A 24,633-nucleotide genomic window follows, 5' to 3' on the forward strand; every position below is an offset into this window, starting at 1 on the left:
GTGCAGCTAACAGCTAGCTAGGCAGTAGCACCGCGCTAGCTACGACCTCCTCACTGAACGTGTAGGTCGGAGCCAGTCGGTGAAAATACGAGGGAAAAAAACACGATAAAAAAATAAGGTAATATGTGGATGTTGTTTAGCGGGTTTCCGAAATCTGGCGTCAGTGGGAAATGTTAGTTGTGTTCCGCCTTCTGTACCGCATCGATGGATGGCAGTGGCTTCGGCTGATCTTCTGTCCAAAATCCGCAATGGCGGCGGAAACGGCTGAGAGCCTTTTTCTCAATCCGGAAGCGTCAAGGGAGCTCTGGAAGGACACTGGCTGCCTGTGTCAAGGATGGGTTTGATGAAGCTGAGTTTTTAAAAATAAAATTTGCAAATTGTAGTATATTCTCTGTAAAACCAAGCCGTAAACAGTCCCTGTACGTCAGTTCCGTCAAAAATGTGTAAACGTTTGTTTTTTTTTTAAATGAATGACAGCATATTGTTAAAGCTTTAGTGCACATATAATATTAGTTTGTGATACATACAAGCAAAACGGTCAAAGTTGATAAAACCATGCCATTCAAATGTTCGACTTTACATGGCAAAGATAGTCAGCTTGCAAACATTTATTTGTCATATTCAGTCATGATGCCACAGAGCTGAAAATTGGTCAATCAAATGTATTTCATAACATTTCGAAGCCAGTTTGTGCAAAATTTCATTAGTCTGAATTCAAAGAAATCTTACAACAGGATGCAAAAAGATGACTCGAGACAAAGTAATGCATTTCAAGAAGCAGCTGTATTCGACTATAAAGGCATTTCTAATCCAGTGTCTCTAAGCTGTTTTCTTATTATTTCAGTGTAAAAAGCCAAGACTCTATTAGAAAAAAGAAACAGTAAACCCAAAATAACATCTCTTAAGAAAACAATCATTGGAAAAAGAAAAAAGAAAAAAAAAAATCCCCATTCACCAATCATTTCAATTAAAATAGAAACACCATTTAATTTTTTGCTAACATTTTCCCTCAAAACAAATATATATTTTTTCCTTATATATATATATTTATATATTTATTCTCAAGGCAGTTGGTCATGGCCAAATTAATTGACCTCATCATGGCCATTTTTCATGTTCCAAAGTTAGAAAACATAGCTAGAATGGAAGAAATTAACTAGCGGAAGCACAGTGTCGGACAACTGCGCTGACCAACAAACATCTCATTTTTGAGTGAGAGGGAATAGTCTGTCAAGGCAGTGTGGCACACAGACACACTTCCTCTGGAACAAGTGCAATGCAAGGAGAAAACATTTCTCACACATCATAAAACTACAACACACTCCTCTTTCACAGCACTCAGGTTGTCCATCAGATTCCCTTTGCTTGTCTCCTCTTCCTCTAACGTCTCCATCTCGCAGCAGTGAAGGCTTGTGTTGTGCTGTTTTGAGTTCTTAGCCATCGGAGCAGGAGCTGAAAGTCCACTTGACGGAGCGCCACTGCAGTCGTCGCGGAGTTGGGGGTCTCTGATCCATCCGTGATCGTTATTGTTTTTCCACCTCCAACTACCATTAGAGACAATAAGCTACTAGCAGATGTCTAAACTCAACTATCTGTAGCAGTGTTTGAGGTTGAACAAGTGTTTGCCAACTGAGAAAGAGAGAAAAATGATCCCAGCATGCCAGCATCTTGCTATTACAGTAAAAATGTGACTAAATACATTGTCCCTGAATACTGAAGACTGCTCTATCAGTAAATGGTACGTCTGATAGAAGGGAGAAGACACAAGTAGCAGGATTTCTGAAGATAAGAGGGATATGATGAGTGTACACGATGACGAATTGGAAGAGCAACTGTGGCTGTAGCTTTGTGCCCTGAATTGGTTCAGATGAACAGAACACAGAGGACACAAAGGGACGGGATGAATGAACAGGGGGAGCGTTTGGATAGGTGGGATCACCGTCGCAATGTTTGGGAGTGATCGTCGAACGTGCCGGATGGCATGGGGAGGGTTACCATTTACATGAAGTAAAAATGCATGATGTACACATAAGCACGTATGCTCACATGTGTTTGTGTAAGAGAGAAAAGAAAAAGAGAAAATGTGGAGGAGAAAAAGAAATAAATCCCTGGGCTACATGGGAGGGCGCAGTGGAGGAGAGGTCCCGACAGTCCTCAACGACCTCCATCTGTCGCATCCCTCTGTTACACCGGACACTCGGCAGAACTATGTGCTTCTCTTTTGCAGCTCCTGAATGAAGGCTGTGGAAGGAGAAACAAGGGTCACATACCCAAAATACAGTTTGAAGCAAAAATAAAAATGTTCGGAATTTCTAAGAGAGCACAAAGAAATCTCACCTCCAATAATTTCCTCCTTAACTTTTTGTAGTTCTTTACGCACCTCTTCCAGGATCTCCTGCAGGATATTGATTGACAAAAAGATCGTCAGTCGTGGGGCGACAGTTAAACAATAACCAGGTTACTCAGAAAAAGAAAAAAAAGGTTTACTGTAATAACCTGGTTACTGTGAATCCATGCAGTAGGTCAGTAATCAGATTTATTTCCTTCCCTTGACATTCATTTTGAAGCATGGCGTCCTTATTTTAACTGTATTGTGATAGAAGGTTTTGGTGTGCGTCTGTGTTGGAGCATAGTGAGGTTTACAAAACCAGCTTACTGGAGAAAGCCGCCTGTAAATGCATGTAATCTCATTCAGGTTCTGCTCTAATAATGAAAAATGTAGGTTGCCGGGTCTGATGAGAAATTCACCTGTTTCATTTTCTCTAAATCCGAATCTTCCATTACGCCGGCATCGTTACCGTTGTTGCCTGCAGGCTTCGGCCTGTAAGAAGACAAGAAGCAGACAAACGCAGGCAACTGTTTGTTTGTTTTTCGGAAAGAAAGAAAAAGCCGAGAAGGTCCACGGTACTGCATTGACAAGCCAACTGTCCATCTAGCACATCACCAGTAGCAGTACCAGAGGGATGAAGGAAAATTCAGGAGAAAGTTGCAGAAATGTACACCCACCCAACGAGGCAATGAGGGTTAACACATCTAAGATAATTACCTTTCTGAAGTGATGTCAACCTTTAGGATGCCAATAATTTAGAAATGAATGTCACAATTAACACGAGAGGACAGCATCAACCCCAGCGCACAGAAGCGGCATTTAATAAGCATTGATCACACGGTCAGGCCTCTATCTTATGATTCAGTTTTCAGAGGTAACACACCCGGCTGCTACGCCTACAAGTCCCTTGGGTGCATGCCATTCTCTGATCCATTAGATGGTGCTGCTATCAACTGGAAAATATGCTACAGCAGTACGTAGGTTTGCAGCGGTGCTGCGCTAACCTGAAGAGAAGAGAAAAGGGGGACTAAGCTTAGAAGTGAACGGGGCAGCATGTATACCTGAAACCTTGGGACAATGAGGGGGTGGAGTCCATGCTCTTGGGGATGGAGTTATTCCTGTTAGTGAGACACACATACACCTTCCTCTTAGAATTGAAATGGAAGACATTCACACACACGCACACACACAAAAGGCACTCTTGTCCACAGGCAAACAAAGACACACACATATTCACACAACCACACTCACACGGATGGAGAACTACGGTTAGGGTGAGTTTAAACACGAGACACCAACACCTGGGGGGGGCAACAGATTTATTGATGATGGCCGCATGGCAATAACTGAATCCTGCATTACCTGGTCATAGTAGTTGATTTCTCCCAAGGTCTTCTCAGGGTATCTGAGAAGGAAAATGTATAAAAACATTAACTAAAATTAAGATCAGATTGAATGGAGCTGGCATGCAAGCGATGAAATTGTTCAGTTCTCACCGCCTCCTTGACTTTGAGGCTCTGAATCATCCTGTGAAAAAAAGAAGAAGACAGAAACCTTGTAAGAGTGAGTCATTATCAACCTCCTTTTATTTTATAACTATCCACATTCATATTCTTTTGCAGCATTAAAAAACATGAATAATGTGACAAACAGCAGACGCTTACATTCTCTTGTGTCTTCGGAGGGGGCTTCGCTCCAGTGTCTGTAGCTTTTCTCCTGATGTAAAGAGGAATCACTTTAAGTTATACCATGTACACTTCAACAGATGGGAATAGAGTTACACAATATATGCTGCACTCTAAATGTGATTATTAGTCAAAGTAGAAAAGTCCTAAATGAAGATAAAACCAACTTCAGATAAAACCAGAAGTAGTATATTGTATAGTGTATATATTTTTATCAGACTTCAAACTTGTGACATTACACACCTTCGTGCCAAGATGGCACTCATTTCACCCATCAAACCCCCTCCTCCGCCTCCTCCTCCAGCTGAGGAGGTGCTGCTGCGGCTGGGGTCAGATCTGCCTATTGGAGTTGCAGGAGTTCCGTCCTCCTGCTGAGGGCAGCAAATAGCCAAGAGAGACAGAAGAGTTCAGCAGACATTGTGTAGGAACCATGACTCAATAAACACTGATGGGTGCAGGTTTCATAGCTACACGAGCAGGAACAACTCAGAGATTGGATCGATATAATTCTATTTGAGAAGCACATAATGGATTCAACTAAAGTCCAGCTTACTTTGCCTTAAAAGCAGTTACAAAGTAACGGGACTGTCAAAAAAAAACCACTGGTCTATAAAACAGTTTTGTCATTTACTCACCTTTGATACTTTGCGGAGTTTAGCTCCTGCTATGGCAGCCGCCAGGCCCCCTCCTCCAAATCCCCCACTATCGCCATCACCATCTCCTCCTCCTCCTCCTCCTCCTCCTCCTCCACTACCGCTACTACTACTACTGCCACCTCCTCCTCCCCCTAAAAAGGGGGGTGGGGGCGGGGCCGGCGGAGGTGGTGGTCCAGGCGGTGGAGGGATCCCACCAGACGGAGGCAAGGGAGGTGGAGGAGGTGCCGGTGGAGGAGCAGGGCCTGCAGGGGCCAGTGGTGGAGCTGGAGGAATAGAGACTAAAACACAGAAAGGGGCCGTCAGTAAGCAATTTCCAAACTATTTGGCAATGACCATGCGTCTATGATGCAGGTGCATCATGTAGGTTAAGGTCTAAGATGGTTGACAATCTTGACAGACTGATGAAATAGTCAATCCAAACAGTGATCTTAAATCATAATATAAAAAGGTGGCAGATTTAGAGTTTCAGAAACGGTCACAAAACGGACCAAATTGTTACAATGTGACTCGTGCTACGACGCATGTCGACACCACAATGTCAGGAAATGATGCAGGATACACTGGCCACATTTTTTTTTTTATAAAGTTAAAATCTATTAAAACCTTATTTTGTTGTTGTTGATAATGTCTGCTTGCATATATATTCTTTTATTTACTTTACAGCATAATGAATAACGAAGCCTTCATCGCATCCGACATGCTTCAAAATTGATATCATGCAGTCGGACACAGATTAGTAACGTCACTGTTAATGCAACGTGTGGGGGGCCTTAAGAAATGCTGTTCACTTAACAAAAACACTCAAACACGGAACTATGTCGTGGTGAGTACAGTTATGTTGACCCGCCCAGGTGCTTCCTGACCTGCAGCAGCTTGTCTTTCTCTCTCAAGTCTCTCTTTTTCCTGCCGCTCCTGCTCCTGTCTCTCCCTCTCCTGGCGCTCTCGCTCCTGCTGTTCCAGCTTCTGCTGCTCCAACCTACGCACAAACAAAAACACATCTGTCAGCGTCAAATATATGGAGACAAAATTAAATCGGTGGATGAACAGGACAGATAAACAAAGCACAAAGTTACGATGTGTAATTTGTGTGTTGTAATGAGACAGGCTAACGAGAGTGTGGGAGCGGGGCATGATGGCAGTGCCAGCTCTCAGCCATTCCCAATTAATGTGGAAACGTCTTGCAGATTATTTGATTATAAATGAAACATCCATTGTGTTCAAATAACTCTGTCTAATTATAGTATTTGGCACTGGTGTGAAGAGCTATAAATCGGGATTTGTTTTCAATATACCGGCTTCGGTAAAAGAATGAGGTGGATTTCCGAGCCTCTGATTAGCCGACCACTGAAAGGTCCACAGCTGGACACGGTGGCCTAATTCGACCGGCCTCAGTTCACTATCGTTCTCTCGCCCCTCTCCCTCATCACATCTGCCAGTCACAACAGCTGTTTACAGAACAGCACACATACAACGTGCACCCATTCAAAAATGTACAGGTCCAAACACACACAGGCACACACACACAATGCGAGAGTCGCTGTGATTTAAAGCACAGCTGATCCACTTAGGCAGAGTGCCCATGAAAAAGGGGGGAAGGGAGATGACAGCCTTGTGTTTTTCAGATTTTTTTCGACAGTCATTTGACACGGGTGAACAATATTGTGAATCTATGTTCATCAGACCTAAAGGCATTAGTGAAAATTATATCCACCAACACCTGCATCCATGCTGTATTTCAAAGGGGTTAAAGGCTCCCAAAGCTCCAGTATGTCATCAGCCACTAGGACAGCTTGTAACTTGAAAGACAGTCCCCTCTAGCCAATCACAAGGCCTCCCCTACTGTGCAACATATTACCTTTTAGTCTAAATGAGATTAAAAGGTTAATGCCTCAACATGCACGTTGACACCACAACGGGTCTCGAGGGAGACGCAGATAGATGGATGGAGAGACGGTGAGGTTGATGTGAGGTGTCCGCTTTGCTGTCTTTTTAACCTTTAACCTACAACCTACAGGGGCTGACGGAGGGTTTAGCACCGTCAGGCTAATGCCATCAAATCCTCTATATATGTGTGTGCGCAAACAGGACGACTCCAAAGCCAAGACAGCTTGACTTGCTATTGAATGTTATGCAACTAAACCCAGAGGATAGTTTGCGTCTGTTCGAAACATAAACTTCCCATGGCCTTAAAGAACAGCCAACTTGATGACATGGGAAAACAACTAGCTTCAAAAGAAAATCTACTTTCGAAACCAATGTTGACATTGCTCATTTCTTGTGCTGAAACCCAGAAGAAACCTGGCCATGTTGTGAGGGTTAACAGCTGGATACATGACATTTTGTTTTTGCTGAATCAGGCCTGAAAAACATCCTAGTGGATTTCTAAATAAAATGTGGCAAGCGGATTATTAAAATCAGCACAGTAAAATAAAAAAGGTACCTTCTCTGCTGTTCGAGCTCTTCTGGAGTGGGTCCATTGGACACTGCGCGGGGAAGGGTGGAATAGCCTGCCAAAACACAACACAGAAAACATTCCTGATGAAAATGAAAAAGATCAAAGAACATGCATACATTGCGGGGAATTTTAAACACTCTTGAACAATTTCTGATTTGTATTTTATGACACTCTTTGACTTTTATCTAACTGTTTCTGCGCTTTTATTGGTGTACACACCTTTTCTACCCATGCAGTTGAGTGTGCAAAGTCTGAGTATGGTGTAGACAGACATGATAGTACACAGGGACCAAAAAGGGTGGTGTAACTTTCATGTATTTCATCATTAATTGCACTGTGTTTACCACACAGCAGAGCTCTTAAAATGCAGCATTGTTTTCTATTTAGTTCTGGGTGAAACTAAACAAAACATAGAAAGGTTCAGATTTGATCTAAATAGCCAGCTGATATTAACAAACAGAAACACTCTGATTTAAACATACACATGTATAATATTTTTTTCAGAATGTTAACTCTTTTTTTTGAGTTAAAATGCAACTATAAGCTATAAGCTGTTGTAGTTGCATTTTTGCCCCCAAAACTGAGTTAACATTCTGAAAAAAATATTGGAATAGGTTTCCTATATCTGAGACATGGATTATGGCGGAATAATTATGGACGAGATTAAATCTTCATTAGTTGAGACCGAACTGTTTTGCAGAATTAAAAATATATATAACACCTTTCTAATCCTGGTACTGTTTTATTAAATTGAATATCAAGTCGCTACGGATTCGGATGGAACTGTGAATCCAGTGTGAACTCATTTACCTGCGTCTGCCATGGAGGTGAGCACCTCCAGAGCATGAGCCATGCCATTGGCAAAGAGGGTGGCGTCCTCTTTGCTGCCAAAGTTGAGCCCCCACACCTGCCGGGCATCCCGCCACTGGTGGAAGTTGTGTGTGGCCTGGTTATACTTGAGACCTCTCACGATTGGACAGTTTATAACCACCTGGGGAGGGAAGAGGACAGATGATCAATATAAGGATTCTTTTGGGAGCAACGGGGAGCCAAATTAGTACTTTAGTGGCTTTTTGTCCACGTTCAAACAAACGGCATGAAGAAATAAAAAGGAGTTTCTGGAAGTTTCAGAGAAAGAAAAACAACTAAAACAACAACAAATCCACGTCCCGATCTTATGCAAAATTATAGTGTCTGTTTTATATTTGTTGGATAATCCTGGTTTATAGTGCACCCAGCAGGTGGCGTAAAGCCTCTGAAGCACAAGGGAAAAAATGTTCCGGGTTTGAGTGCTGCCTGAATGTGCTGACGCGCCATTTCGCTATTTGTTTAACAGCCTCTGGATTCCACAGAGCAGAGAGGAGGAGAGGAGACCCTGTCAGGGTGAATATCATAGCAAGAGCAACATGCACTGAAAAGAGAGGAGCAAGTTCAGCTGCCACTGCAGACAGTGTGGCATTCCTAAACTCTCCACAATCCTGTCTGATGATGACCAGAAAAAACTAAAATTAGGATTAAAAAAGGGGGAGAAAGGAGCAGCATGTTTAAAAAGCCTGAATGCTGGCAAAAAACCATAACACTATGGTTCCACTTTCAATTAAGTTGAATCATACAATTAGGCTGGGGCGCATAAAACTAATTGAAAAGACAAGCGTAAAAACAACTTAAAGTTACTCTCCATGCAGGCAGACCGAGAATAAACAGTAGGAAATAGAGAGAGAGAACCCAGCCTATATGCTCTGCTATTATCTTCTCTGTGATCTCATCCAGCACCATCCTAAACCACGCTGCGTGTCTCCATTAGACACAAATATAGAGTCCTCATTGGGTGTCAGGCTTCTTCCTAAATTGTCACAGGAAATGGTTGAACGGGCTAACTGTCTCAGGAAACATCATCCACTTTAAGACCCGTCTCTGGGGAACACTTTGGAGTCCTGAATGTTTAAAGAAGGAAAGAGACACAGAGGCAGCAGGGGCGTGGTCGAGAATAGACCCACCCAGACTCAGTTTACCCAGCCCACCTTTATCCGGCGATATCTGGTGAGTCATAATCTGGTGATAACGACAAGGAAACACGCTTTGTTCTCTTTTTCCAACATGCCTGTAGATTGTCAAGTCCGAAGAACAGTCCGAAGCCAACGTCATTCCAAAATGTAACATGTTCAGTACGTACTGTATGTCTTGATAGATTATTCATAAACAGACTAACCATCCCTAATTAATGCCATTGGTTTTACACAGACCAATACCATAATATAATTAAAACAAGCCACGCAAACTGGATACAGTTGTGTGAAACCAGGTTTTTGGTTAAATGACAGCACAGTAGTGCGTAGTTAAAAATGACCAACACTGGAAATCATCACAGCAAGCTGTACACATTGAAAACAAGAAGCTCATCTGTTTTAAAGCTTCCTCTCGAGCATTTGCAGAATTGCTCTCTCATTCCAAAACGGCACAAAAACACAATACAGTAACTACTGCTACTGACAAGATAAACAATCTCACTCTCCTTACATTGAGATTAACAATCAGATTAAATTAAAAATTTCAGTAGAGGTGGTGTACTCTTGCCTCTGCTGAAACTGTGAAACCGTAAACTCTGGTGCGATAGGTCGCCATCTATTTGTAATATATTGGTGCTGGCTGTACTTGCTCAAACTGTTTTGCAGGAACACAGTGCAGGCTGTCATATATGCAGAGTATATGATTGATAAAATAAGCAATACAATCATGAAGCTATAGACAACAATGTCTTCTCAGGTACTGCTGATAAAATGAGCATAGAGCATACAGTAAATGTTCTCTACATGGTTACCAAGCTCAAATAGATGGTGATAAGGTGAATGAATGTGCACGTCCAGAGATAGACTGTCTCACACTTGCTTGCTTACTCATACACCCTGAGGAACTTACAGGAGACCAAAAACGCCCACGAACCACATGACAGACACAGATAGATGAGCTGCACGTACACAAAGCTACATAGACTCGTACTTCAAGAGAAGAAGCTCAAAAGTGAGCGGACGTACCTGCTGGTCCGTCTGCATCTTGCGTCCCACTATCCTGAAGGCATTGGTGGAAGGGTTGTGATAGATCTGGACTCTGCTGAAGGCCTGCGGTCCAGCGCCCGCCGGCAGCCACTTCTTATTGCCATCGTCATAGATCATCACAGTGGCCCGAGCCTGGCAAATACTCGACTCACTGAAAGACAAAGGGAGCCAGACAGAAAGAGAACATTAATTATAATCAAGAAAGAACATTTGAGAGGAGTATGAAGGTCACAATAAAAAAATCAAAGCCTAAAGAACACAAAACATCCCCTGCATGTAGCCATGAAGAGAAGGATGTGTTTGCACAAAGAATGTAGATCAGAGCAGAAAGAACTGGCAACAAAAAAAGACATTGCCACAAAAATGATACAGGGATTAGCGGTAGTGACTCATCTGAAAAAAGAAATTGCCAGGGATCTTTGTGGTCGCTACAAAAAACATGTTCTTAAAATCTACAGAGATTAAAAGATTGTCAAGGGGATATATATATATATATTTTTTTTTTTTTTTTAATATTTTTATTATTATTATTAGTTTGCACCGAGAGAGGAAGAAGTTATGTACTTGAACTTCAGTTTTAGGGAATACACTGAAACGATTGTTCTATTGTAACATCAAATGTCACACCAGATTACAGGCTAATCCAGACGATAAAAAAAAGAAACGTTTATTGGAAAGAGAAAACACAAATACAAAAACATACACCAGATATCCTATATCATAGGAGTATAGTTTGTAAACATGTTCGAGTTCCTGAGTCATAAAGTTGTCTGACCGGCAAGTTGTCGGCCATAGAGAATAACGCCACACAACGATTAGAACGCCCTCTACCCTCATCCTACCCATATGTCAAAACAAAAGGAAAGACTGAGAAAAGGGAGGCAGAGGAGTGTTGATTTGAGAGGAGAAAGAGATTAGGTTGATGCCAAACAAGATGGAAGGCGAGACAACAATGGAGGCCGACAAAGGCTGGAAGTTGTGCGGCGCTCCGGCAAAGAGACGAGGTGCTGCAAATCTTCCACCTGCGCTTCATCAACCTCCACCTCCACACACACACACACACACACACACACACACACACTTCGCGAGAAAGCGAATGTGCCGTTTGATCAGTGACACGGCGTGTATTTATAGCTCCGTGCAGGCGGAATGCACACTAGTTACGGCTCTTTCAGGAATGCCCGTGCATATGCAAGTTTCAGTAGCAGAGGCTGCAGAGTGAGCGCAGACATATTTGCAAGACAATCACCAAACCGGTCATTGTAGAAGAGAACACACCACAAGTTATTCAATACCACAAACATAGCCTAAACAAATACCTCATACAAGTATGAGTTATAAACAAATTGGAACAAGAACAGACGGCAGAGGGGAACACAGACACAGTAACAAATGTCGCTGGCTGTTTTTTCGCTCTTCTTTTTACCAATGCTCCCATTCTTCTCCTTATTTGCCCCCGTGCTCTAACCATAGTTAATCCATGTCTTCCCCCCTCTCCCTCCATCTGTCTCGCCCTCGATACAATCTGCTACTTCCAGTGACAAAGCACCAAAGCCACAACCCACTTCCTGTTGCCAGCACTGCCAAATAAGGACTGCCCCCAGCCTGAACAATCGATACCACACACACACACACGCATATTATGTCCTGTATTTTCTTATTGTAGTTACCATTTCGCCACACATCAGCTAGCTCTGGGGTCGCTGTCAATCATAGAAGTGTATTATATAAACTTCAAAACCTCTCTGCAATTGTGTTATTTGCCAACTGTGCCACCGTGAATGCTTTCATAGTAACTTCTGCTCTATGCTTTCTGCAGCTAAAAAGAAGCTTGCAGATGTTCTCCAATTAACATACGATATGTTTTTTTTATTTGTGTGTCTGCATTTTTATTGGTCAAACAGACAAGTGGCTGAGATGTTGCCAAACTTGTCAGAAACGGAAACTGTAGGCCTATAAAAAAGAATTCAACAGGGGATTTGAACAATTATTGTAATTTATTAAAGCACAAACATTTAAGATGCATAAATTGCTTAGAGCTACTGATAGCAAGTTAAACAGGTCATAATTCCCTCTCTAATAGTATCTATTTTAAATTGCTCTACTTCAAAACAGCTATATTTATTCAAGTTTCAAGACTGGAACAACATTTTACAAGATTACATTTGAAGTCGTTATAATTTACCATTGCCCAATACCCATTTTTACTGAATAAAGCTTGAACGCATCATAATGAAAGTCAATGCACCTCTCATTTTAACCCGCTATCCTGCCGATTGCCACACAATGTAGCATTATAGGCAACTAAGAACCATTAACACAGAGTTCACTTGCCCAGAGCAAGCGTTAAGGTCAGGTCCTGTGTAGCATCAGACGAGAGGCATGTGATGAGGCGGGATCTAATCTTCAACAGTGTTTGGACAGGTTAGAAGTGCTGCGTGAAAAAGGACTTGTGAATACAGATAGTGGTGTGATGTGGGATGAAACTGGTTGGGGTAAGAGAGGTCTTTTTCTTTTAAGTCTATGCTAAATGAGGTAGATAAATTAGTTGGGCCTATAATATATTGACCGGTTTCAGCCAATTGCAGATCTGTTGCATCTGCATATACGTTGCATTACAGAAATGGCAAAGAAATGTTTGGGATAATGTAGAACAATGTTCCAGTACATACTTTGTCCACCAAATAGCACTGCAAAGTTTATTTTATTTTTGAAATGTACAATGTCTCGCTTGGTTCATATATTGGTCAACATTATATTTAATAGAAACACCCTTTTTTTTATAACAACTTACTTTTTCCCACCAAATTATGATCTTTGATTATCTTTTGATCTTTGTCAGTCACATCCCAAAGGGTGGTTACCGTTTATATCTCAGATATGTGGTTTTCATATTTGAATGAACTTAAAAGGAAAGGGACCACTAAGTGGCATTCACCATTTTGACAACAACGAATAAAAAAAAAGAGATAAATCACTCTGGAAATGGGCTGAACGCTGACAATAAATCAACACTCAACAGCCATCAATCACCTTGAGCAGGTTGGATCCGCCTCGGGTTGGACGGATAAATACTGCAGCGTTCCCTGATCTCACCGAATCATCTGCATCGGGCCTGCTGTTTATGTGCAGGGCAGAGAGGGCTTATCGGAACTGAGAGGGGACAGAGACTTCGGACTGGGAAGTGGATGCATATTTAATGGCCAGAGAAAGCCAGGGCTCGGGAGCGAGCCCGAGAGTGAGCAGATGCATTATTGATAGAACTACGGACACCGAGGCACTAAAAGCGTGCGGCACATGCATGCACACACACACACACCCTCGCACCTGTCAACACGTGTGTCCATGTGTTGACCCGCTCCACTGGGTATAACATGGCTACAGAAGACCCACAGCTTGGTTCTGTCGGACTGAGTTTTAGCACTGGAATAAACCACGACAGGCGCGATTCCCGTCCTTCCTCAGATGGAGACCACCCGTTTAGTGGTCTTCTGTGGAGCCCAGTCAACTGGTCCCTCCGTTAGCTTAAGAGGTTTTCTCTTTAGCACAAATAGGTCACTGGCTGATGCTCTGGGCGGGATCCGAGCCACCAAAAACTACAAGCAAAGGACTCGCCTAATACAACAGAGGACTCTCCAAGATAATATTCAAATTGCATAACACAGACAGAAACCCCGTCTTCAAGTCATCCAGAGTGAGTTCCTCATCTCTGTGGTTTCTCAGGGGTTAACAGGAAACCGCAGTGCACAGCCGGGGCACACGCTCTCTTAGAAATGTCTGTATAAGGCTGTGCTCTAAAGAGCTTTTCCCCAAATGTGCTGGCAAGTACAGTCAGGCCCAGTGGCTCCGTCTCTTTCCTCCTCCCCCATTTACCTGACCCTCCCACCACGCTACTCTGCCACTCTTCTCTACTTCCCTACTTCCCTCAGCATTCTTATCAACCAATCAATCATTTCTGCAAGTACCGCTATCTGCCGAGGGAGGGATGTCTCTTTGGTGGCATTCACTCGGAGACGCACTCTACAGTTCATTCATATATAAAAGGATAAGCAGGGATAAGCAGGCCTAACATACAGTTAAACGGGTAGGAGAGGAGTACATTCACCCTATGCATCATGAGACTATTTTACACAGTCATCAGCCCTGAGGACACACTGAAGTAACACAGTGTGGTGTTGACACGGAGTAGAGTAATACCATTTGTCTCCATTCCTGGCTCACTGTCCCTCCTAATTCATCAGACGTCTTTCTCCTCCAGGAGTCCATAATACCTGTATTCGAAAGGCTTTTTTTCTTTGCCCTCAAAACTACAGCCAACTATCATTTTTGAATGATGTTCGGGTCATGCCTACAGGAATAAGTATCGTTCTCTATGATAACTCATGCCCAACAATTGGACAAGCCAATGCAATGAACAATGTCACGTCTCACCAACAGAAGGTTTCTTTGCCTCACAGCTTTCATCATTGACTCATGGCCAACTATGACACATACGATGAGACACAGGCGTCCTAGTTGAAATTAGTAAACCTCCAGATGAACTAACAGTGATTCATTCGATATTCTTCCGCTTCCCCTTCGGTTCAACGCCATATTCAAACCAGACAGCGACTAACAATAAGTCACTTAATAGTCTGTGTTAAACAGACCACTTCCTCTCTCTCGCTCACAGCCGCTGAAAATAGAGACCACATTTTACAGGCGATAGTCAAACAAGCGCCGTCTTTATAACGTGCAGAAGAACAATGTTTTTCCAGTAATAATAATAATATACAGGCGATTACATCTGTCTTGAATGAAGTCTTGTTATGAAGGTTATGGTAACTCAAAAACTATTTACGAGCAGATAAAACTATTGCGTCTTATCTGAAGATGTTTTTCTTCTTCTGTATTTGAAACCTGGGGCTCATAAGATTGAAACATGTTATGATGGAGTGTATCATACATACAGTATACATGTATTTACATTTTTTTTTTTAAACCGAGAACTCATTCAGGAAACTATCCCTTTCCACCACATCCAGAAATGAGACACATTTGGGTAAAGTTATGTTTCAGACAGAAATACAAAGAGAAGTGAGAAAAGGAAGTGCAACAAGGGAAAACACAACATGTGCCAGCATGGGAACGCTTCCCTGTACACAACATAATGAAGCTGCAACGATTTCATCGAGCGTGGTAGCGGAACATTTGTTCGTGAGTTACATCCATGTTGCGAAAGACCAAACTTTCCTTTGAAATCAGGGTTTGGCTTTCTCATTGTGCACCCACTGAGGTCATGATGGTGGTGAAACACTTGACCTCAGATGCTGACTCGGACATGGAAAGACCAGACAATGGGCTGTTGACGCTGGCCTGGTCATCTGACGGCACACCGTGCTAAAACCACCCTCTGGGAACGTAATTGGCTGTCGCCGATGTTCAGCCGGGCCCACGTGGCTCAGAAATCAACCCCTGTGAACAACGTGCATCTCGTGAAACTTTTGTTTGTATCTCATGTCAATATTGAGTGGCTAGCATGGACTGTAAAAGTAGCTACGAGATAAGCTTTCAAACTGTAAAGTGCAGTATCTGTCCAGCCGTCCCATAAATGTTAATATGTAGCCTGACGCACAGACGCAAGAATAAACTTCCCTTTGATGCTGCTTCTTTTCTTTAAATATAAAAACTAACGCAAATTCACGTTTTCATATATGAAACAAAAAAGGGAAAGGTTTTCTTCGAGCTGAAAAACATGACAGTTTAAAACTGTATAACCTATAACTAGGAAATGAAAGAACTTAAAAATCAGGAGGCAAATAGAACTTTGAGGTTTGACTAAAATATATTTTAGACTTTTATTCAGCGAGTTCTTTTCCTTTATCGTCCTATCTATTACAGTAAAGGCTAAATAAAACCATTAAAAGCTTTTACACTATGGTTAGGGCTAGCTTTGCCTTAATTACACTCCCCCCACCCCCCTTTTCTTTGTCGTTCTCCTCATGCCTGTTTCTTTTCACACAGGTCCTTGCATGCTGCTAAAGCACACACACACATAAATAGACACGCACACATTTGCTGCGGGCTACTGCTTTCTGCCTCCACGAGTCAGCCACACAGGAACAGGCATTGAAGCCATCTCAGCTATTCTTTACCTCTTCTTCTCAATATCCTTGTTTAAATGGAGTCAGACAGCTTCAGCTGAAAACTCCACTAAGAAAACCCCTCAGCATTCTTTGAGCGCTGACTCATCCTTTGTCTGGCATCGTTTATCCAGCATTGTGGAAAAGTTAAATAGACGTTTGGCCAAGAACGTTCATTTTGTTGTGCGACCACTTCAAGAGTGAGATGAATTCCTTCCTGCTTCTGAGAAAGTGTGTGAGTGTGTGTGTGTGTGTGTGTGTGTGTGTGTGTGTGTGTGTGTGTGTGTGTGTGTGTGTGTGTGTGTGTGGTGTACTGGTACACTCAATGCCCATATTTGGAACCATCTCACCTCTGTCCTCATCTCTGGGCTCAATTCCTTTTACAGGTTGGAGCACATCCTCCGTGACTCGGGCCAAGAAGGAGGCAAGCCCACTTTTCTCGAGAACAGTTCACTGAGGAAAAACGCTCCCCCTCTCCTCCTCAGCTGTCCCGACTTGTACCGTCTTCCCTACACATTAGAGACGAAGTGTCTCAACTCAAACCTGAGCGCAAAGATCATATTACCTGCCTCCCACTGACAGAGTGGCACAGTTGTGTGGACTTTGACCTTACAGTCTACTTGGCAGATAGTGGCTACAATGCATTGCACCAACGAAGCCAAGCTGAACACCGGGTTTCTCGGCTGAGAGCTTGTGAAGACTTTTAAAATAAATGTTTTTGTCTCACATGTGAGCAACAATGTGTATCCCGTTACTGACTATAGGTATAGAAACGTCTCGATCCCAAGATGCATTGCAGACTAGAACGACTCTGCATTGATGCAGTGACAGAGCCTAATCAGGAGTTTGGTTTCACTTAGTGGGAGTCTTTAATGTGCTTAGCCGTCATTTATTGTCTTTGACGCTTGTTTCTCTTATCTCCATTACACCGAGGGCGAGGCTGACAACAACAAAAAAAAGGGGCAGCATGTTTATCATATTGTTTATGTTCTGATGTGGCTCACAGATACTGGTACTGAAAAGATGCAGCTTTTTATAATAAAGAATGTTGTAGTTTTATTTTTATAAGCACATTCAAATAAAACAAATGGAGATAAGATATATCTGATTGTATTAATTCTTAAAAAAGTAGCCATGTACAGTCGTATAGAATATTAAGGATATGATTGTTGAGATGTATCGTTGATAGGTGAATCTTAATTTAATCAAATTGTGAGGCCAGTGAAGATTCACACCTCTATTTCTGACTGAAACTACATAAATAATAAATAAATAATAACAACATCCAAGAAACATTCAGGCTAATGTTAACTCATGACATTTTTTTAAACAGATGACTCTTTAATAAAAAGGGTAGTCCTCTTTTGACCACTCAATTGACCTCACTGTCAAGCTTCTGAATGAAACGTCATTTGAGGAGGCCAGACTGCCAGCGGATTAAAGAGAGACACAGCGGGAGCTTCAAGAAGAATCCAGGAAAGCAAAAACTGTTTCTGTAAACAAGATTTCATGCACCGCTAATCATGCAGAAAAAGGAGAAGAAAAAAAACAGTGTCACCCAAGCGGAAAATTTCTTCAGTCTTTAACTGAAGATCTCAAAACAGGTTCTCCTTTCAAGCCTCTCCTTTTTTGTTTACAGCAAACCAGAGTGGAAGTGGTGTCTAATGATAATGTAAGTAAACTGCTGCCTAGTAGAGCATCTGCTGGACTTCCTCTAATACCGTTTTATCCAATACAGCCTTTGTGCATCAGCAATCATCATCATCCCAGATAAGTGAAGATCTGAGGACCTGAAAGAGTGTAATGTTTAAGATGTCTGACAGCATAGGGCAGTTTTTATACAAACTGGCCTCCATTACACTCCATTACGCAGTGGACCCCTGATGAACTCGACGTATCCGTGTGCCCATTAGCGGTGCTGCTGACCATCCGATATATCACTACAGCATTTCTGCCCACAACAAGCTTTGGTTTCACTACGTCGTTAGATCGAGGCTCTCCATCAGCTGGGATGATGTCACTCAGTCTGGCTAATGCAAAAAGACCACAGGGTTTGCAGCTGTCTCTTTAACGTTATTTGGACACTGTAGAGCTGCGAGTTCTGCTCGATTTCACACTGGGGGCGGCTAGAAGACAAGTCATAACGGCTAAAATACAGAAATATAAATGCCCGTAATTATCCTTGTTTAAGACCGTTTTATGTCTGCTGTTGTTCTCACTGAGGGAGACAATCATCCACTTAGAGGGAGGAAGAACAGTGACGTCAATCTTCCTTGAATTTTGGCTAAATTCTTGCTGCATTCATTAAACAAATTGAATCAGAATAAAGGCGACAGGCGTGGATGAGATGAAGGCAGTTGTACAGATTGCTGTATGTCAACTCACAGATACAACTCTTAAAATCAACAGATTTCTTAAGATAATTGCTTCTTCTAATCGCTGCCAATGCTTCTGTTGTGACAGAAATTGACCGCGGCTGACAGATACGTTAGTTGCTTCAGACTGATTAAAGCAAAACCAAGAAAAAATATTCTCCCTCACGACAAAAAAAAAAAAAAAAATTAGCAAACAAACCAAATGTCAGGTAGACAGTTCAGCTTCAATGGCAAAACCCCCCAAAGAGTCAAGAACCATGATTTGTTAGGTACTGCATTTATTGCATTAGCCTTAACCAGACGCATTAGAATCTGGATATTTTATCCATGAAAAGTTTCTTGCGAGTTTCTGGAAAATGTAAAACGACGTCATCAAATTGCTTGTTTGTCCGACCAACAATCCAGAACTGAAAGTTTTTACAGATGCCATTATTATATTGTTTAACTTATTTATAGATGATCACAATTGTTGTCAATTCATTTCACTGTGTTAATAATACAAGAAAGCGATTTACACAATTTTCACACCAAATAACTGAATTTCCTGAGAGAAAAAATCAGTTTCAAAACAGCGAGCTCGGTGAACAGCTACTTAATATGGGTGAGACAGGAACTGAGTAGCCAGTTGGGGTAAAGGTCAAGCTTAAAATAAGTGATCACAGAAGAAACAACACCATACATAGAGAGAACACAACTACCTAGAGAATCACAATTAAAGAAGAAAAACGCCAGTACCACAGAGGAAACTGATTTGTCACCAAGTAAACAATGGTAGGTTTTGTATGTTGAGCAACTCCTGTAGCAAAGCGTCTAATCCACAGGGCAGGCCGGCATAATGGCCTATTTATGAGTATAAGAGGTGGGAGGACCCAGAGGGGTAAATTGGTTCTGGGGAGGGGGTTGCCGTGATTGGGTGCTGTGGGAGACAAACTCTCAACGCAAGCCTATTTCAATAATGTGTGCAGTGATGCAGCACACAAGCTTTCTGATCATTTAGACACACCGACTGTACGCCGCTGTCCAAGCACATATCAATATGCAACACTTTATGATGCATGAAAATAAAATAAAAAGCCATTATTCTTAATCCATTATAGATAAGAATTCCCACAAGCACACCTCAATTACCTCAAATTGTTATTGCTCCTGGTGCGCGGGGTTAAGCGTGGATATTAGGAGCTCTTTGGATGAGAAATAAATATTAAAAAAGGGCCGTTTTATTTTCACACTGAAAGTGCAAGAATTTCAAGTATGCAGAGACACAATGAAGGTGAAACAGAAATGTGTCTGACCAATGACCAAAGCAGTTTTACACAGCTTAAGAGTACACAAGTATTTCTACGTTTAATATTTTAGGGAGTAATACTGATAGCACACAAGCTGAAAGTTTGTTTATACTCTGCACGGATATCAGACTTCAAAAGAAAACCCGAGCGTGCAGAGGAATTAGGACAACAAGTAAAGACACGAAGAATTAGCCTCTCACAACACCAGACCCACTGTTATGAACATTACACAACACCATGGCATGAAAGCGCTCCTATCGCAATGGCAATGAGTTTCATCTTGTTATCCTTACATGGACATGCACGCAATAATATTGCTAAATGCCTTAAATAACCGCTAATGGCCTGCTGGGACATGAGGTCAAGACGTTGAACATTTGGATAGAGGAGGCGAAGGAGATGACAGCAAAACTGCAAAGAGCACCGTTCGAGCTGCATTCCTTTCCATTTACTGCCAAGGCGGAAAAAAAAGCTGGAGCCAAGACACAAAGGAGACGTGGGGTGGGGGCGAGGAGGGGGAAGAGGCCATTTCCCTGCTTTTAGGGCTGATCAATAAAAAGGCTCATGCAAGAGTGGACGGAGAAGAGTGGAGGAGCTCAGTTTGGCATCGCTTCCAGACATGCCGAGCTTCTAAACCGAGCGCGGGGAACTCGTTAGATTGCGTTTCACCTGTCTGCTCGCGTCACACGCGCTAACTCTTGAGCCCGAGGCGGCCACACTGTTGGTGTCGAATAGGACGGGTCTTTTAGTCACAGAGACCCAGTCAGTGAGTCATGGTGGGAGGCAGGTGGGAGTCACCTCTGACAATAACAGTGAATCATCATGTGGATAGATGCACTTCCTGTGCCACCTAACAAAGGGATAAGACAGCCTGAAGCGCTGATACAGTGTTCTCTGGAATCTATTTTCATTGCTTCATGAAGGTGGTCAGAGGAGATGCTGCATTTTCCCCCAACTGGGTCAAACTGTTGAACTTTTGACTGCACTTGTGTGTCAACATTCACATACCACAGGGATAAATGACAATGAACATGAGTGGAGCTGCATTCCGGTCTTTAACGTCTATACAAGGCGACATCAACTGTTCACGCCACAGTGGAGCGACAGCAGGAGCAGAATCCAGACAAAAGTAAAAACCTACAATTATCAAAACGGATGCCACCCGTCAACAGAGTGAGGAGATGCACTTTGAAGTGCAGGATGAATATAGACAAAATATTCACTTTACCATTGACACTGTGTTTGGTGCAGTCTAGTCGCTGCAGTGGCTTGTGGTTAAAAAGTAGTTTGTTTAAGGGCATGTGAGAAATACCACAATAAAAGCAGTTCACTAATCTTGAGGGTTCACTGGTAATGTTAAACGTTAATGATTTTTGGTCCACTTGCCTGAATCGACTTGCCCAAAGTCATTTTTTACAAGCCCCGATACAAATGGTTTTATCCAATGACCACACATTTAAGTAAATTGTCATGTTGTACCCGTCTTGCTCTGCAAACTTGCGGCAAAACATGGTTGGAGTTTGACCTACATCCTAGTGCCATGCAACCAAGCTCCTGTTCCCAGAACAATTTAAACACTCGCTAACACTTCACCGCAGAAACGTTGTCTTTACCCAATGTCATTTTCTCACAAGTGTGTGTTATATTGTTTTTTTTTTTAAACCACTTAATAACATCGTTGAGCCTCGATTATCATATACATACGTGTGTGTGTGTGTGTGTGTGTGTGTGTGTGTGTGTGTGTGTGTGTGTGTGTAATCATTTGTATATAAAAGTTTCCTTACATATCACAGTAGAGGGACCAATGTGTTGCCATGGTCATGTGTATGTGTTTGTGTCCTAAAATAACTACTGCAGGCCATCCCTTGAGAAAAATAGAGTCTACTAATTCTATTGTTTAATTTTGCTCTGCCGGCCTATGCATTCTGTAAAGTATGTCACCACGCTAATCTTCGCTGATCCTTGCATTAACTTAATTAACCGCCTTCATCAGCAGGGCACTTTTTAATGCATTACTGTGATTGTGGCAGGATTGCAGGCGGCTCAAGTGTGCCTCCTGTTCCTGCTGTAATCAAAGTCGCTATACAGAAATATGTGCAAAACAAATACAAACAAGGGACCAACCCATGCGCCGAGCTGCGATACATTGTTTGAGAAACGGCAGCGCAGTAGGTTTGAGATAAAGAACTAGTCACACAGGTTATCAGCCCGGCGCCACACTGAAGCGAACCCGCAAATGTCAACCTTTCAAATGACAAAAAGTTAGTTACTTGACATAAGCGGAGTGCTACTGTGTTTAAATGTGAAGCAGTGAGCTGGAAACATATATATATATTTTGTTTAAACCCCAGCCTGGAGCAGTGGCTTCAATGCATGTGATTGCCAACTTGCACAGGCTGTGACAGGATGTGGAATTTGTGGACATGAGCGTTCCACTGAGAAAATGTAGTTCCCGGTGTGAACCTCTTGTGTTCCCAGAGAGAGAGAGAAATACAGCCGGAGAGGGCGACTGTGGAATGCAGGACATGATATATAAACAAGTGCATTATGGGCAGCAGGGTGGCTGAGTGGTCATTGTGCCGGTGAAGGAGAGGAGCACGTCCCATGCCGAAGTGCCTTTGAGCAAGACACTGAATTCCTTTCAACCGTATCTAGAAATCCCCCTGACCTCTGACCTTAGTTATGAGTACACTGCTGTTCACTTTTGTAGTTTTATATCATGGGTATTTTTGCTAGACAGCAGTTGTGTTTGCCACACGCTCAGTAACACACTAAAGAGTAAACACAGAGTGTTTTGAAACAAGCACACACACACAAACATGTTTTGTTTTTGTGTCATTTGAACCGGCTCAACAGCAGCTACACTGTTCACGTTCAGTACGACCACGCCAACACGGACACTTTCTGAGTTATCCACCAGCAAAGGTCCCGTAAAAAACCTGCTACACCGCGTCATGTGTGTCCCTGTAGTTGAAACGAACACAAAAAAACAGCCAGAAGCTCGAGTTATTTCAGTTGGAGGGACACACACACACACACACACACACACACACACACACACACACACACACACACACACAGTTGGAAACAACTGGCGTGGCGGTTAAAGAGGTATTATTGGGTCAGGGTTGAACAGTCGCCTTTGTGAAAACCAGTGGCCGAAAACACAAAATGTAACTTGGAAAAACGCAATAAAGATGAAGGGATTTGAGCCGCTTTACCCACCTCATTGTTCGGCCAGAGTGGAGATCCTCTCCTCGTAGGCAAGTTTGGCTGACTTCAGCGCGGAGGCCCGGCGTTAAAAGTCAAACTAGTGGAATAAAAAAACGAGGAAAACCGGCGGAGAAAAAAAGGGCGCATCTACACCCGCAAACGGGGTAGCAACTAGCGGGGTAAAGAAAGCACACCTCGACGATTTCCTGGTTGTGTGGAGCGGGAGAGGAGGCGGAGGAGGAGGAGGGAGTAGATACAGTAGTGAAGCGGGCTTGTCAACTCCAATCACTATCCCACATTGGTTTTCTACGAGCTAAAGAAGGGAAGTCGAGAAGAAGAAGCGGTCTACACACACACAGATGCGCGCGCGTTAAAGCTGAACTTCTCTTTTCACACTTTGCGTTGGTTTAGCGCGCTGTTTCTGGAGGTTACACCCGTGTGTGTCTGCGCCCGACTTTTCTCCGCTCCCTCGGTCGGTCGGTAGGTCCGTGTGGATTCATTGGAGTCTGGCCCACCCCGCCAGCTTCAAAGTAGGATACAATCCCGCGGTGCGTTCATGGGCGCCTCGTAAAAACCGACATTCAGGAGCGGGAGTGGCGTTTCGTCCACTAACACGGAGCACGAATGTTTACAGAGAAGTTCCAAACTGAAACTAGATGAGTGACAAAGCAGTGCTGGAAAGTAACAACAACTCAAACACTGTGCCTATCGGTACAATGTTGTTTAATCAGATATTTTCGCTGTTACTCTGTTACTACATTTCATAGAGCTGCTTTTTACGACTGACACCTATAGTTTCTCACTATTTTGAGGATGAACAGTTTAAATAGCCTATAAAACACCTTATAAACTATGGTGCATTGTTAAACATAGTTCAAATGAGCTTCATTTTGAATAAAAGTATGCTTACACATTAATGTATCTAACTATCTAGATCCGACAATGGCCATACTATTTGAATACTCCTGCTTTATTTAACTGACATTACTTCCACTTAACTAAAAGTGTGGATCTAGCACATTTACTTAGAATAGAGTTTACCATTGAGATATTGCTACTTTTAAGTAATGACTGATAACAACAAAATCCTTAAATACTTTGCTAAATACTTTCATGCTAACAAGTTTAACATCAAGTGATAAAGTGAGGTAAAGATAGCCTGAGGACTGGATTACCCATTTAATCATCAAGTAGTTCCACATATTATTGTATTTTAGGACATAAATCAACTAGCAGATGTTATAGTGCTGGAGCCAATCATATTTTAATAAAATATGAATGGCATAAAATAGATACACAGTGTGTACAATTAAGCAAACGTCAATCTAAAAGATTTAATGTATTCAAATCCAAAGTTAAAACGTCATCACCTCAAGGGCGTGGTGTATTTTGGTTTTGATCCTGGAGCTAAATACTAACAATAAGCCATATATGCCAGAGAGGTCACATGAACCAGCCC

The 24,633-nt window shown here is 42.4% G+C and overlaps 1 protein-coding gene across 1 annotated transcript; it reads right to left on the bottom strand.

The window, feature by feature from the left end:
* Positions 1-593: 593 nt before the first annotated feature.
* vaspb (vasodilator stimulated phosphoprotein b) lies at positions 594-23,314 on the bottom strand. Its single transcript, XM_079225326.1, has 14 exons — positions 23,187-23,314; positions 10,158-10,329; positions 7,936-8,116; positions 7,111-7,177; positions 5,534-5,646; positions 4,650-4,948; positions 4,258-4,385; positions 3,994-4,045; positions 3,826-3,856; positions 3,692-3,734; positions 3,391-3,447; positions 2,749-2,821; positions 2,338-2,395; positions 594-2,241 (listed from the first exon to the last, which is right to left on the bottom strand). The coding sequence occupies exons 1-14, from the start codon at positions 23,189-23,191 to the stop codon at positions 2,207-2,209; spliced, it is 1,314 nt and encodes a 437-aa protein (XP_079081452.1). The 5' UTR covers positions 23,192-23,314; the 3' UTR covers positions 594-2,206.
* Positions 23,315-24,633: the final 1,319 nt, after the last annotated feature.

Source organism: Taurulus bubalis (assembly GCF_910589615.1).
Source record: "Taurulus bubalis genome assembly, chromosome: 10".
Lineage (NCBI taxonomy): Eukaryota > Metazoa > Chordata > Actinopteri > Perciformes > Cottidae > Taurulus > Taurulus bubalis.

Bases quoted from the DNA above. Each gene is read 5' to 3' on its own strand.
- vaspb (XM_079225326.1), bottom strand. The intron at 4,046-4,257 runs GTGTGTAATGTC...TCTTTACATCAG, and splicing joins AGTGCCATCTTGGCACGAAG to GAGAAAAGCTACAGACACTG. The intron at 2,242-2,337 runs GTGAGATTTCTT...CTCCTTCCACAG, and splicing joins TAAGGAGGAAATTATTGGAG to CCTTCATTCAGGAGCTGCAA.